At 42.6% G+C, this 15,820-nt stretch overlaps 1 protein-coding gene across 1 annotated transcript in view; it reads right to left on the bottom strand.

Moving 5' to 3' along the window:
• Positions 1-7,894, bottom strand: part of GPHB5 (glycoprotein hormone subunit beta 5) — a 10,962-nt gene extending 3,068 nt beyond the window's left edge. Inside the window, exons 1-2 of the mRNA XM_042445995.1 lie at positions 7,879-7,894; positions 1,581-1,786 (exon numbers count right to left, since the gene is read on the bottom strand). Of these exons, the coding sequence (XP_042301929.1) occupies positions 1,581-1,786; positions 7,879-7,894 (222 nt within the window). The remainder of the gene's footprint in view (positions 1-1,580; positions 1,787-7,878) is intronic.
• Positions 7,895-15,820: the final 7,926 nt, after the last annotated feature.

Here is a 15,820-nt window from a genome sequence, read left to right as displayed (position 1 = left end):
TACAGGTGAATCACAATTTGTGTTGCCCCAAATGTACAACATTTCTCTAGAAATATGCAGTGGGCCCTCCACATAGCAAAAACATTTACCTTTCTATACTGTTTATCAGTGAACTCAGCACTCTCTAAGCAGTTTACAATCTGGAAGTGAATTGCCCCCATCAAGCTGGGTACTCATTTTACCAACCTATGAAAGGATGCAAGGCTGACTGGATCCTGGAGCCCTGCCTGGGATCACACTCATAACCTTGTGGCTGTGAATGGCTGCAGTACCAGCGTTTAACCACTGCACCACCAGAACTCCATGGTTTAGCGCACTGGGTGACACCAACCCTAGTGACGCCACTGGACCTATCCCTGCCTAAATTGGTTTTTTAAAATTCACCTGTTGCTCCAGATTTTGCAGGAAAATAGGGAGCACTCTGGAGGGACACTGGAGGCTGTTAACACAGACATCCTGCTGTGCCATCTGGCACCACCACTGCTGGTGCCAGTTGCTCCTTCTAAGGTCCCAACAAGGCACCCAGCCATGTGATCAATCCTGGGTGCTTCATTTTCAACCTCAGAGGGAGCACCTTCCCCAAAGGCAACACAGGGAGATGTGTGTGCAGACAACCTCCCGTGTCACTATGGAGTGCGGAAGTAATGGGGGGGAATCCAGGAGCAGACCAGAATAATGCAGCCAGTGTAGGTGACCTTTAATGAGAACAGTAATGAGGAACAGGCAGAAACCCCATTATGGCTGCATCTACACTGCAGAAATAACCCAGTTTGATACCACTTTAACTGCCATGGCTCAGTCCTATGGAATTCAGGGAACTGTAGTTTTGTGAGAGCTTTAGCCTTCTCTGTCAGAGTGCTCCGGTGCCAGAACAAGCTACAGTTCCCAGAATTCCATAGCACTGAGCCATAGAAGTTAAAGTGCTGTCAAACTAGGTTATTTCTGCAGTGTGGATGCAGCCAGTGTTACTCTGAAAAGTAGCGAATTACATCCCTGACCAATAACAGGCAAAAAAATATAACTCTGTTCTAGCTTACTATTTCAAAAAGTAACTACCTCCCAAAATCACCTGTTTCAAGTGACACATTACTTCCAAACACTTCTTCTGTCTCCTGCGATTGTCAAATATGTTTGTGAGAATATGAATTATGTGAAGTTGAAGACTTTCACAGCCAGCATCCATAGGTTTGGGAGGTTTTTGGTGGGTTTTTTGGGCTATGAGGCTATGTTCTAGAAAAGTTTATTCTTATTATTAGAAGAGTTTATTCCAATGCCAGCCATACATCCTATTATTAGGAATAAACTCTTCTAGAACACAGCCTCATAGCCCAAACAACCCACAAAAAACTATAATATGAATTATGCTTATCAAATTTTTTAAGCCAGATCGGTGGCTGAACAAGTTATACAGGAGTTTACAGTAAGTCTTTTGGTGTCCTTGCCAAAGCTAGATCAAACTGTGCAAAATCAGAGACAATGTGGTTGTTGCTACAGGTGCATAAGTGAACTAAGTTTTTCACGCTCTAGCAATATGAGCAAGGAGCTCCAGTTTTACCTACTTGACAATCCTGTGCACTTACCTCCCAAGTCTCACAACGGCCCCAGCAGGCATCAGTGGTGATTCGCATCCCCTTGCAGCCTGGCTTCTTGGCCAGGAAAGTGAACTCACGAACAGCACAGCCAATGAAGGTCCTCAGGTTGATACTGGATGGCTTGAGGCTACTGACACAGCTGGCCAAGATCAGAAGATACAAAGATCCCTGCACCACCCATTGGAGTTTTGTGGCTGTGAGAGAAGCAGGAGAGGTGGAAACTCCTTAAAGAAGCTTGACTGAGGATTGTTTTATCATCACTTGTGGTAGAAATTTGTATTGACCCTCCCAGAGCTCGCCTCCCTGAAAAATTCAGCCAAGAATTAACTACTGCCACACTGCAGAATTAATGCAGTTTGATACCACTTTAACTGTCATGGCTCCATCCTATGGAATCCTGGGGTTTGTAGTTTGTTGTGGCACTAGAGTTCTCTGACAGAGAAGGCTAACTATCTCACAAAACTACAAATCCCAGAATTCCATAGCATTGGCAGGTAAAGCAGTGTCAAATTACATTAATTCTGCAGTGCAAATGCAGCCTTTAGTGACCAAAAAAGGGGCTCCTTTCCACACCAAAATCTCATTTAGAAACTTTGAAAAGCCTGTTAGTAACAGCCTAAAAAAAAAAAAGCTCCCAGCACCAAGGGCCCAAAAGCTAAGGGCCCTACTAGACTACCCTATTATAGTATTGTATTCCACTTTAACTGCCATGGCAACATTCTGTGAAATTCTGGATTTTGTAGTTTGGTGAGGTCCATGAGGTCTGTGGCTGAGAACTCTAAAAGCCCCTCCCTAAAACTACAAATCCCATCTGATATTGCCATATTAATTAAATTGGAATAAAAGCACTAGAACAGTACAGTGTATTCCCTTATGAGTGATGCCATATCACTTCCAGTCACCCAAAATGGCAGTGCAATGTCACAGTGCATCCCTCAGCGATGTCAATCTTTGTAAATTTCACTGATATTGATATTTGTAAATTTTGTTCTTGTAATCAAGAATTAATAATTCTACAATTCCCCTCTCTGTTGTGAGACTTTTTCTTTGCAAAACAGGCACATGGGCAGATTTGCAAAGAAAATGTAATTTTCTGTGCAGAATATGCAGTTTTCTGCATATACAAAAACTGCAAAAAATCCCACATGCATTTTTCGCACAGACGAAGTCCTGAGCTGTGAAAATTCTCAGCCATCCAAGATTCTCTTTATTGGGCAAAGGGATCTTGTAGCATCTGAAAGAAGTTGGGAGCAAGAGCTTTCGTAGACTCGAAAGACTCATGTCCGCAAAAGCTCATGCTACCAATTTCTCTTTCAGTTAGTTTCAAAGGTGCGAATATAATAATAATAATAAATAAAAGTTTTATTTTTATACCGCCCTTCTTCAAATCAGGGCGGTGCACAAACAGAGTTAACAATACAATATACATCAGGCAAAGCAATATACAAAACTACATATTAAGAATAAAAACCTAAACATAGAATATTAAAAACATTACAGCCTCATGCCAGTCTAATGCTGGCAGAGGAAAAGGGGGGATGCGTTCACATTCTGGGGGAAAGATTCAGGGGTAGGCCCCGCTCGAATAAATAGGTTTTCAACCCCTTCTTAAATTGGGGAAGGGAGGTGGCTGCGCGGAGCTCTATGGGCAGCGAGTTCCGAGGCTGGGGGCCGAGGTCGTAAAGGCCCTCCTGGAAGTAGAAACTAACCTGGCCTCCGGAACTCTTAAAAGTTGCTGCCCAGATGATCTGAGGGTGCGGGGCGGTGATTATTGGGGCGAGGCGGTCCATCAGAATACCCTGCTGATTTTCCATACAAACGTTACTATGTCTTTGAATTCTCCTCAGTGGGGGTTCCTGTCACTCTGTAAACACATTTCTTATCTCTTCTTGGAATATTTTTCAGTATTCCTTCATTTCTTACTCTGGAACTCTAGATGTGGTCAAATGGGGTGGTGCAATCTTGCAGCACCAAAGTGCATCCAACCTGCATTTTGCATCATAACAATCCTGAGGTTGCAAGTATTGACATTAACTTTATTAGTTTTGATTTGGATTGTGCGTCCGCTAAGTTGTCTTCAGATGACCTCTGTGCAAGCAACTGGTGTTTTCTCGTTCAGGCAGTGCTGAAAAACAGCTCCCTACACATTTTATTTGCCATCTATTGCTGTCATTTACCCTAAGTGACATATTCAAGTAGCATCATTGTTCCATTATCAGGTTGGCCTGAGAATTATTCTAAAGATGGGGTAGAAGTAGCAATAAAAATAAAATAGTCAACCAATTGAGCAATCAATCATTGATCCCAGCCTTTTTAAAATTTGTTATGGTGCAACTGACAGATACTGTATTTGATGATGTTATCATGACATCAGGCTGTTCACTTCACTTGATAGGAGCATTCATGATCCTGACTCAAGAATTAGCAGCTGCATCCAGAGGAGACACTACAGGGAGCTAGCAAGAAATGATGGGAAACCATGGAGCAAAACAAGATTTTAAAAATGCACAGGGGTCTTGTAGCATCTTACAGACAGAGAAAGAAGAGAAATGGCACCTTGCTAACATCTGCCCTACTACAGTTGATCATGCCTCTGGGTAGTGAGCTTTACAGTCTAGACAGGAACAATATGGGGCTGTCAGAAGTTGTAGTAGAATGAATTCAGATGAGATGGATACAGTATTGGGACAGCATCATGCCAAAAGGCTGTTTTTTTCCTGTGGCTAGTGGAAGGGTTTTGACCGTTTGATTTATCAGGAAACCTTATCTCAGTAAATTGTTGCTTGAGTGATTTTTTTTTGGGGGGGGGGGCTGGGATATTAGATGAATACTGGGGTCTCTTTCCCACTACACAGTTATATAGAATCATAGAGTTGAAAGAGACTGCAAGGGCCATCCAGTCCAACCCTTGCCAGCACTTCGATACCACTTTATCTGCTGTGGCTACATCCTATGTAATCTTGGGGGTTGTAGTTTGGTGAGGGACTATGTGTTCTCTGCCCCACCAAACTACACAGAGAATTCTAAATTCCTCAAGAAACTACAAATTCCAGGATTCAATAGGATGGATCCATGACAGTTACAGTAAATCAGTACCAGTGCTGTAACTGCAAATGTGAAAAAGACTCAAAGCCCTCTTGTGTGCATGTGCCTTCAAGTCACCTCTATCGACTTATGGCAACCTGATGAATTTCAAAAAGTTTTCTTAGCCAAAGTACAGTATACTCAGAGATGGTTTGCCATTCCCTTCCTCTGAAATATAGGGTCTATAAAGATTGGCAGAAAGGAGCCACCCCTTTCTCCCCAGATCATTGCCAGGGAAACTGCATGGTGTGGCAACGATCCGCTCCAATTTTGCAGCTCCTTGGAGTGCCACTGTAACATCCCTCATCCAGCGCACGAGCCACAACATTGTTGTGCGTGCCGTGTAAATGGCAGGGCACCAATATGGTGCCCACGGTGCACGGTAGAGCTTGGGAGCATGCAGACGCTCCACTCTCCTGAGCTCTACTTTCAGTCCCAGGCTGGCGCAAAGCACCAGTCTGTACAATATTTGCTTGTAGTCGTTAGCAGTCTCCCACCCAAGTAGTAACCAGGCCTGGCCACACGTAGCTGGCAAGATCGAACAGGATCTGGTAGCTTCAGGGTATGGAGCTCTCTCATTGTTGCTGTTAATTGCCCTCAGGCCAACTTCAACTGATGGCCACCCTGTGGATGAAACCTCTCCAAGACCCCCTGACTCAACCTCTCTGCTCAGGCCTTGCAGGCCCCAGCCTGTGTCCTCCCTGATCAAGTCTAACCATCTAGTGCAGACCTGGACAACTTGGCAATAGGTAGGGACCAAAGTTAAAATAGGCTAAACTTCTTCAGGCCACAGATAAGCTTTAATTACATAAATATTAATTAATTAATTAATATTAATTAGAATTAATTAATGTTAATTCCATCCTCGTTTTCCTCTGTTCAGCCCTCTCCAGGAGAAAGCTGAGCAGCAGAGAAGTCTTGCTGGGCCTTCTCCTCCTCCACATGAACTTGTCCTCAGAAGAAGGCCAAACAGCAGAGGAGCCCTGAGGGGCAAGCGTTTGCTCCTCTTTTACCTCTGTCTTCTCAGGAGAAAGCGGGGCAGCCTTGCAGGGCAAGCATTTGCCCATCCTCCTCCACCACCATCACCTGTTCTTCTCAGAAGTAAGCCAAGTAGCAGAGGAACTTTGCAGGGCAAGTGTTTGCCCATCCTTCCCCTGTTCCACCCCCTGGCCTTCTTGGCAGAAAGCCAGACACCGGGGAAGCCATGAAAGACAATAATAATACTAATTATTTATTCATTTATTTATACCCTGCTCTTCAGCCAAAAGACTATCAGAGCAGCTTACAAATTGTTAATTAGACATTTCGCTACCCTCAGGGAAATGTCTAATTAACAATTTGTAAGCCACTCAGATAGCCTTTTGGATGAAGAGCAGGGTATAAATGAATTATTATTACAAGCATTTGCCCATATTCCTCCTCCTCAGGAGAAAGTTGAGCAGTGGAGGAACCTTGCAGGGTGAATGTTCGCCTGCCCTTCCTCCTCCTCCTCCTCCTCCTCCTCCTCCTCATGACCCTCTCCTCAGGAGGAGGCTGAGCAGTGGAGGAGCCTTGAAATTGTTCCACATCCTTGTGGGCCATCTGAAATTCTTTGGGAGGCCACATGAGGCCCCCAGGCTGTATGTTTGCAGGCCTGATCTAGTGTGTGGTCTTCCTCTCTTTCTACTGCCTTCCACCTTTCCGAGCATTATCGTCTTTTCTAATGATTCATTTTTCCTCATGATGTGGCCAAAATATGACAGCCTCAATTTAGTCATATTGGCTTACAGAGAGAATTCAGGTTTGATCAGTTCTAGAACCTATTTGTTTGTCTTCTTGGCCATCCACAGTATCCTCAGCACTCATCTCCAGCACCACATCTCAAACAAGTTGATTTTCTTCCTATCAGTTTTTTTACTATCCAACTCTCACATCCATACGTGGTGATTGGGAATGCAGTGGCTTGGATGATCCTCATTTTACTGTTCAGAGTTATGTCTTTACAATTTCTGATCTTGTCCAGTTCTTTCATATCTGCCCTTCCCAATCCTAGTCTTCTTCTTAGCACACCAGAAATGTCATCCTTTCACTCATTCCTCTCTTCCTTCAAGCCTGCCCCAAATATGTTTTTTCTGCGTGAGGAAAATCATAGAATCATAGAGTTGGAAAAGACCACAAGGGCCATCCAGCCCAACCCCCTGCCATGCAGGAACTCCCAATCAAAGCATCCCCAATAGATGGCCATCCAGCCTCTGTTTAAAGACCTCCAAGGAGGGAGACTCCACTACACTCCGAGGGAGTTTGTTCCACTGTTGAACAGCCCTTACTCTCAGGAAGTTCCTCCTAATGTTGAGGTGGAATCTCTTTTCCTGGAGCTTGCATCCATTGCTCTGGGTCCTAGTCTCTGGAGAAGCAGAAAACAAGCTTTAGGGGATGGAAGACAGCTCTGTCTTTCAAGAAAGGAGAACAGTGAAGAAGCTTGTTTTTGTGTATGTGCCTTCAAATTGCCTGTCAATTTATCGCAATCTCGTGAATTTCATAGGGTTTTCTTATGTTGGGAATACTCAAAGGTGGCTTTGCCAGGTTTTTCCCCTGAAATATATCCTATAGCACCTGGTATTCCTTGGCAGTACTACCCAGTGCTGACCCTGCTTTGCTTCCAATATCAAATGGGATTTGGTGGCTTCAGGAAGGAAGAATTATTGCCCTGCTGACACCTGAGACAGTTGTCTCGTTTTGTTTCATGACTGGAACAGACTTGTATCAATCAACTACTCACATGGACCTTTTTCCAAATCTGAAAGCTGAATCTCTCATTCTCAAATCTCATTTATTAAAATCTTGTTTTTCAATGTGAGAGAACTGCCTTCTTTTTTGTTACCTCCAGAGTCCCTTTCACACTATACAGTTATAACATTTGTATACCACTTTACAATTATAGCATTTGTATACCACTTTGCAATTATAGTATTTTATATCACTTTAATTGCAATAACCGTGTCCTGGGGAATCCTGGAGTTTGCAGTTTCATGCAGTATATAGAATTCTCTACCAGAGATCTCTAGTGCTTCAGCAAATTACCAATGCCAGAATTCTGTAGGATGCAGCAGCCATGGCAGTGAGAATGTGTAATTGTGTAGCATGAAAGAAGAGACCCAGGTTGTCTCAAGAATGAGCCAAAGCAAATGATTTATGCATAGCGAGAGGCAGCAAAGTCTCTTACCTGTCTTGATGGGCATCTCTCGTTTTCTCCCACTGTGGTTCTAAACCGAAGCTAGTTCTTCCCACAGATCAGAAGACCCAGCCACGTCGACAGAACCTCTGTCAGGGTTTGCTCTCTTAGCAGATCTCCTTGTACCAGCTGCTACTGGGGTGCTTAATTGCTCAAATTTATAGAAAAGGCTGTGTCAGTCAAATGACAATGGAGGCAGATCCTTACATGAAGCTGCTGCAGCATCAAAGCTACTGGGCTAGAAAACGAGGCACTCTTTTCCAGGGGTATTTGTTTCTCCTAACATCACCTGATTGAAACAAAAGGAGAAACCTTGGTGGGGCTGCAGAATCTGAGGAAGGAAAGAATGAGCAGGGCACTGGATCTTTCCAGAGACTGGAAAAGGTTTTGTTTTTGTTTTGTTTTACTACAGTACCCAGAATCCTCGAGCCCATGCACACACCCTCTAACTGAACTGACTTGGCAGTTCCAAGTAATCCTTTCTCATACCACTTTCTCAGCTGCTTCTAAAATGTCCCAGTTTTTCTCTCTTCCTCCCACTTTCCCACTTGGTCTTGTGTTTCCTAAAATTGCTGAAAACTGAATGCAAAAGTAGTTTCCACTGAATTAACTCAGCAGTGGGGAGAGGCAGATGGAGCAGAACCTTGCCCTTTCCTGTAGACTCAAATAAAGGCATACGACTGTAGTCTCTCCTAGCTTGTGTGTCCTTCCTCATTCATAACTTTTGCCATCTTGACCACACTCTGATGTTGCTTGGCCAGATGTTCCCAGGTCTTCATCTGTGAAGTGTTGTGGATATTCATGGAGGCCTAAGTATTCCAATCCAAAAAGTCATTTGTTTATTTTATTTATTAAAATATTGCTAAAGGTAAAGGTATTTCCTGTTAACAAGTTGTCAAGTCGTGTCCGGTGCTCATTTCCGTTACTAAGCCAAAGAGCCAGCGTTGTCAGAGACTACTCTGTGATCATGTGGCCAGCATAACTGCACAGAATGCTGTTTACCTTCCCACTGGAGTGGTACCTATTTATCTATTTGCATTGCATTCCAATGTTATGGAACTCTGGAGTTTGTAGTTCTGTGAAATATTTAGCCTTCTCTGTCAGAGAACTCAAGTGCCAGAATAAGCTACAAATCCCAGGATTTCATAGGATGGAGCCATGACAGTTAAAGCAATGGTAAACTATATTAATTCTCTAGTGTAGCAGCAGTCTCTGTTGGATTAAGGGCCTAGAAACCTACTTTTTAAAAAAGATGCAGAGTTTCAGCTACAACACACCATTAGTTAGTTGTAGTTTTTATAGCAATTATTCGCTTTTGCTATTATCTAAAGGTAACTCAGGGTTTTCATTACTCTTTTTATAATACTGTATCAGAATGCTTTAATCCACTACTAGGCTGTGGTACAAAGGACACCTAAAGTGTGTGGCTCATATTTCAACATCTTCACAGTATTTTCAGTTTCTAAGTATGTTTGTGAAAGCTGGACAGGGGAGAAAGCTGAGAGGTTGCTGATAACTTCATTTGAAATATAGTGCTGGAGACAAGTTCTACAGATAACATGGAGCTCCGAAAAGACAAATAAATGGGCCTGAAAGAAAAATGAGACCTGAACCATCCCTAGAAGCCACAGTCCATAAACTGAGGCTAATTGGTTGGTGGTGGTGTTGCTGCTCCTGCTCCTGCTTCTGCATGCCTTCAGGTCATTTCTGACTTATGAAATAATGGCGACACTATCATGGGGCTTTCTTGGCAAGATTTGTTGAGAGGGGGTTTGCCATTTCCTTCCCCTGAGGCTGAGAGTATGTGATTTGCCCAAGGTCACAAAGTGGGTTTCATGGCCAAGCTGGACGTCAAACCCTGGTCTCCAGAGTCATAGTCCAATATTCAAATCATTACATCACACTGGACCTCTTGTACTTTGGACATACTGTTGGATTGAACCCTACCATATCCCCCAAGTAGGAGCTGGACTGAGCCCTGAACCTAAATAGGAAAGTAACACACAACATCTTTGACAGAGAGATCCACAGAGAAACAGATGTGCTTTCAGTCCAATTTACTCACAGCAAAGCCTCTGATAGATATATTTTATTTCACAGCAGTAGCATTTTGTAGAGGTGTCAGAGTTGCACAAACAAGGCAAAGAAGCACATAAACAAAGCTAATGCTTCACTCCTCTGTTGACTATGTGTCATTGCTTATCTCTGAAAAGAACCAAGTCTTTATAACATCATTCCAGTGAATGAATGGCTGTTCTCAGGGTAGGACAGTCACTTTCCAAATTGTTCTTCTTACCGTATCTGTGACATTGAACCTGGGCACAGTTCTTGTCATTAGAGCAGCTTGAAGAAAACCAGTGAGACAGACGCAAAAATGGAGATTTTAACCCTCAGAATGGCTTCACGATTTACACCAACAATTACAGTCACAACCAACACACAGTAGACATTACACAGGACATAACACAGTTTGACTGCTAGAACTACCTAACAATACATCCTCTAAAAAAATCATGCAAACATATAATGCTTCCTAACTTCATCTCCAAAGTTTCTTTTCATATTTCAATTTCCTTTTTTTAAGAGTCTTTGTACCTCTACCTCATTGAGTCCTAAAAACTTCATTCACTTCATTTTCCAGATACAGCTGTACAACAAACTATACGTTCCTTTTACATCTTCTTCATCCACATATCAGTTACATTAAAAAAATTATATTTTCCCACCAAATTTTGCTCAACCTATTAATGTACCTTTATAATATACCTTTATACTATATCTTTATAACATACCTTTATTAATATATCTTTATAAGTATCTTTACAGACTTGAACTTTGCTACCAAATGCTTCCAGAAAACTTATTTTTATCTTATATTGAGTTTAATCTTTTCCCAATCCTTTTCAAATTTTTCTGGTGGTATATTTCTGAGCAACTGTGTTAATTCATCATTCTCCATGTATTCATACATCTTTTCATGGCATTCAGATATTTCCAGTATTTTATTGTCCTTTCATTTTCTAGCATAAATTATTCTGGCAGCTGTTATCATATAATAGTCAGGAGTAAGGTACCATCTATAATGAATTTTGTAGTATTTTTCTTTCCTATCCATTGAGAGTGTGTATTTTAAACTTTTCTGTCAGTTTGTTTCCCATTCCCCTAACTGAATATTTTCACCAAACTCCTGTGCCCACTTTATCATATGGTCTTTTATTACCTCATTTTCCATCACCATTCTAAGCAGCAGTTTAGATATTAATTTATCATTTTCTGTTAAGGTTACTCATACATCTTAATTTGATGCTAATCAATCTGAACTGAACGAATCACTTCCCTCCATATTATGTGGAAAATGCAGGTTCTGCTCAGAAGTTGGAAAAGTTACTTTTGAGGACTACAACTCACAGAATTCTAAAGCCAGCATGATGACTATGCCAGCTGTGGGGTTCTGTGAGCTGTATCCCAGAAATAATAGCATTGTTGTTGTTGTTGTTGTTGTTGTTGTTGTTGTTGTTGTTGTTGTTGTTGTTGTATTTCTCCAAGTTCTGGAGAAGATCAGTTCTGCAGCTTCTCCTACTTCCTTTGAGATCTAAAGGTCAGCTATTACACTACCTTTCAGTCAAACTCCAGGCAGCTCTCCTGGAAATCTACTGTCATTTCATTTCCATGGATCCAGGACCACTTTGCCATTTAAATCCAGCCACACAGAGAAGCACATGCCTTCCTTGAGTAACTCCCTTGTTCTCTTTGCTTTCTTTTTTCTTGTGGAAAGGCTTCCATGACAACATGATGGACAACACCATGAATCCCATAATCCCTTCTTTTTGGCTCAGGGGTTGAAGATGAAACTTTAGAACCACAGAGGTTCGATTCCATGTCATCATCAAGCTGTTAATTTTCCCATTGTCTCTGACCACCATGCTAGGAAAGAAAAGAATACTTCGTCCAGACTTGCTTCTCTACCATTTCCCCTTTTAAAATGATTTCCAAGATCGCCTTGGTGAAAAACAAAGTCTGTAATGAAACAAAGCTGGAAACAAAAGAAACTATCTCTCTGTTCTACAATGGGATCCAGCTGCATGAAGAAGTCACAAAATCATAGGAGTTTATCACATTACTTACCTCCCGCTCTGCTCCCGTCACACCAGCATCATCGATCTGCAATGGGAGCCTTCTGGTGGGATCGCAGATGGCGCTATTAAAGAGGAATGCTTCCATTTTTGTCATGGAAACGTTCTCGTAATTGTTTTAAAAAGGGGTCGTTTTTAATGACGATTTAATCTGTTATTAAAAGGGGGCCTTTTTAAGTCAAAACTGTCCTGCTCACCAAAGTGCACAAAAAGAACACACTCATGAAGACCTGAAATATAAGTAAAAAATTAGGACTGCCACTCATTCAAACAAATCACTGTTGCTTAGTTGGGTGGGTTTTCAATCTTATGCATCCGATTATGCATATCAGACGTATGTTGCTCTGAATTCAAGGGGAATTACTCTCAAGATGGTTGACAACAAGTAGGGGGTTTGTAACTTTTGTATGTTTTTATATTAATTTAACTGGTGGCGCAGTGGTTAAATGGCTGTACTGCAACCACTCACTCAAAACCATAAGTTGCGAGTTCAATACCAGCAAAAGGGCTCAAGCTCAACTCAGGCTTGCATCCTTCCGAGGAGGTTGCTAAAATGAGTACCCAGATTGTTGGGGGCAATTAGCTTACACTTTGTAAACCGCTTAGACACTGCTTTGGCGGTATGAAGCAGTATATAAATGAAGCTTTTTTTGGTTTGGTTTGTTTAATTGTTTTTAAATTTTTTAAATTTTACTGTGAATTTTTTGAGATTTTTTTAAATCTTGTAAGCCACCTTGGCTACCTTCCTTGGAGAAAGGCAGCATAGAAATTTTATATATATATATATATATTGCTTCTCATTCTAAGAATGTGATCCCACCACATGCGAATCAGAGGAGTTTGGGGTTTATGGAGGGAGCAGAACTTCACAGAAACTCTGCAGAAAAAACTGCAGATCAAGGTTCCTTCCCTGAAGCTGAGAAGAATTAATGCAGTTTGACACCGCTTTAACTGTCATGACTCCATCCTCTGGAATCCAGGGATATGCAGTCTGTTGCCACACCAGAGCTTTCTGACAGATAAGGCTAAATATCTCACATAACTACAAATTCCAAAACACTGAGTCATGGCAGTTAAAGCAGTGTCAAACTGCATTAATTTTGCAGTATAGCCAAAACCTATGCCTTAGCACCATTTGTATTCAAGGTACCCCAAATAGCCACTTTAAAGCTTGGAAATTATTTGGGTTGGGTTGGGTGGAGATTTTTGGACTAGAACTCACAGAATGTCTAGCAAATGCTCGGGGGTGAAGCTGGTTCTGGGGTGCTGGGAGGTGTGCTCCAAAAAGTCACTTTTCCATGTCCTGCTTTGATCAGAAATGGCTTCTTAATAAAGAGAGTAACCCACCCATCACAGTCTCTGAAATTATTAGATTTTTAAAAAATGTTCATAACAATATTGTAATAGAGATTTAACTACATAGTGCTGCTTTTTAAAACTGTGCCCTGAGCTCATGGCTGAAAAGGTTAGCCATGTTGGCACTTTTAAAAAATGGGAAGAGATCTGGCTTTTAGTGATGCAACAGCCCTATTCAGGTCTCGGTGCTCTTTCCTAAATTAATCTTTCACCTGATCTTTCATCTTTCATATAAGAGTCATATAATGATCTTTCATCTGATCATTATATTCTGGTGCTGGGTTGTTTCAGAAAGAGCCAAATGGCAAAGTTTTATGCCAAGGAAAATGAAATTAAAATGTTGCTTTGAAGAAGAAGGTTACATTTACTGTGAAGGTGAGCAGGAATGACACATTTCAGTTCTGATTAATTAACTGAAAGGGGGACAGCAAGCTCAATTTCACAACAATCTTGGCTGCGTACTCCGTTTCCCCCATCTCATATCCTATTTTCAATTACTCTTTTATGAGTTCTGTTTGAATTAATGACAGATCAAGACCTGATAAGGACTGGATTAGTTCTTTGGCACAATTCAAGAATTTGCAACAAAAAAAAAGCAGAGATTAATTTTAAGGAAAGCTGTAGCTGTCTAAAAAGAGGGAGATTTCATGCTTCAGAAGATTTCATTTTCTACTGATTCTTGCAAAACGACTGCACTTTTTATTCATGGGCAAGACAGCAGGTGGGGAAAACAGGGCTGTAGGCTGGAAGTAAAACTGGGTTGAGTGAAAAGCAAGTCAAAGCAAGGTTTAGGCAAGGTTCTGAAGCAAGTGGTAGCCTCCTAGTTCCAGAAGTTTCTGGATGAAATGGATTATCTAAATCCATTTCAATCTAGCTTCAGACCTGGCTATGAGACAGAAACAGCTTTGGTCACCTTAGTGGATAACCTCCACAGGGACCTGGACAGGGGGAGTGTGTCCGTGTTGGTCCTGTTAGATCTCTCAGAGGCTTTTGATACCATCGACCATGGTATCCTTCTGAGCCGCCTTTCTGAAATGGGCCTTGGGGACACTGTTATGCAGTGGTTCTGGTCTTTCTTGGAGGAGCGGACTCAGAAGGTGGTGTTGGAGGACTCTTGTTCAACCTCCTGTCCAATGGCTTGTGGAGTCCCTCAGGGTTCTGTTCTGTCCCCCATGTTATTTAACATCTATATGAAACTGCTGGGAGAGGTCATCCAGAGTTTTAGTGTGAGCTGTCACCCATATGCTGATGACACCCAACTCTATCTCTCCTTGCCATCTGATTCCAAGAATGCTGTCTTTGTACCGAAACAGTGTCTGCTCTCAGTAATGGACTGTATGAGGGCAAACAGATTGAAACAGAGCTGCCCCTGGTCAGTCCTAAAGTATATCAGGGAATAGGGACCGTACCTGTGCTGGATAGTTACACTCCCCCTGAAATCTCAGCCTCGCAGCTTGGGTGTGCTGGACTCCACTCTGAGGCTGGATGCCCAGGTCTCAGCAGTGGTCAGGAGTGCATTTGCACAGCTGAAACATGTATGCCAGCTACTCCCATTCCTTGAGATGTCAGATTTTGCTAAGGTGAGACACGCCTTGATTACATCCTCTTTGGACTACTGTAACATGCTCTACGTGGGGCTACATTTGGAAACTGTTTGGAAACTTCAGCAGGTTCAAACTGCCACAGCCAGAATGCTGACCATATAACTTCTTTGTTGAAACAGCTTCGCTAGTTACCTGTTCATTTCTGGGCACAATTCAAAGTGCTGGTCATGATCTATAAAGAACTACATGGCTTAGGTCCAGACTATCTGAGAAACTGTGGCGGGTTACAAACGGCCCTCAAGGGGCTGTTTTCCTGCCGCCGCCATTCACTGTGTAGGGAAACCCCAGCGGCCAGACCACGAGGCTTCCCCGCGCAGCGAAAAAGGAGCGCCAAAATGCCGCTCCTTTTCAAAACGCGGAAGTGGCACAGCAAGGGGTGGAGCACGCCCTCATGATGTCACTTCCGCAGCGACACGTCTGGATGCACGACGTCCAAGATGTCAAAATGGCGGCGCCCATGTGGATGGGCGCTGCCATTTACAACGCGTTCCGCGCGTGTTGGGGCCAGGGCGGGTTAGGAAGGGGTGACTCTTCCTAACCCTAACACGCACGGAGTGCGTCGTTAGTGGCAGTTTGTAACCCACCTGTATCTCCCCATATGAACCTTCCAAAGCCATAAGATTTTCAGGAGAAGGTTTTCTCTTGGTCCCACCACTATCACAGGCTCACCTGGTGAGGACATGAGAGAGTGCCTTCTCAATGGCTGATCCTGCTCTCTGGAATGCCCTTCCATGAGAAATAAGGCTGGCCCTCTCCCTGTTTGCTTTCTGTCAGCAAGCAAAAAGTTTTACTCAGGCAGGCTTTTAATGTGTGGTCATGGGACAGCTTTTTAAATGGAAT

The sequence above is a fragment of the Sceloporus undulatus genome, chromosome 1 (genome assembly GCF_019175285.1).
Source record: "Sceloporus undulatus isolate JIND9_A2432 ecotype Alabama chromosome 1, SceUnd_v1.1, whole genome shotgun sequence".
NCBI classification, from domain to species: domain Eukaryota; kingdom Metazoa; phylum Chordata; class Lepidosauria; order Squamata; family Phrynosomatidae; genus Sceloporus; species Sceloporus undulatus.
This window is presented reverse-complemented; position numbering and strand designations above follow the sequence as displayed.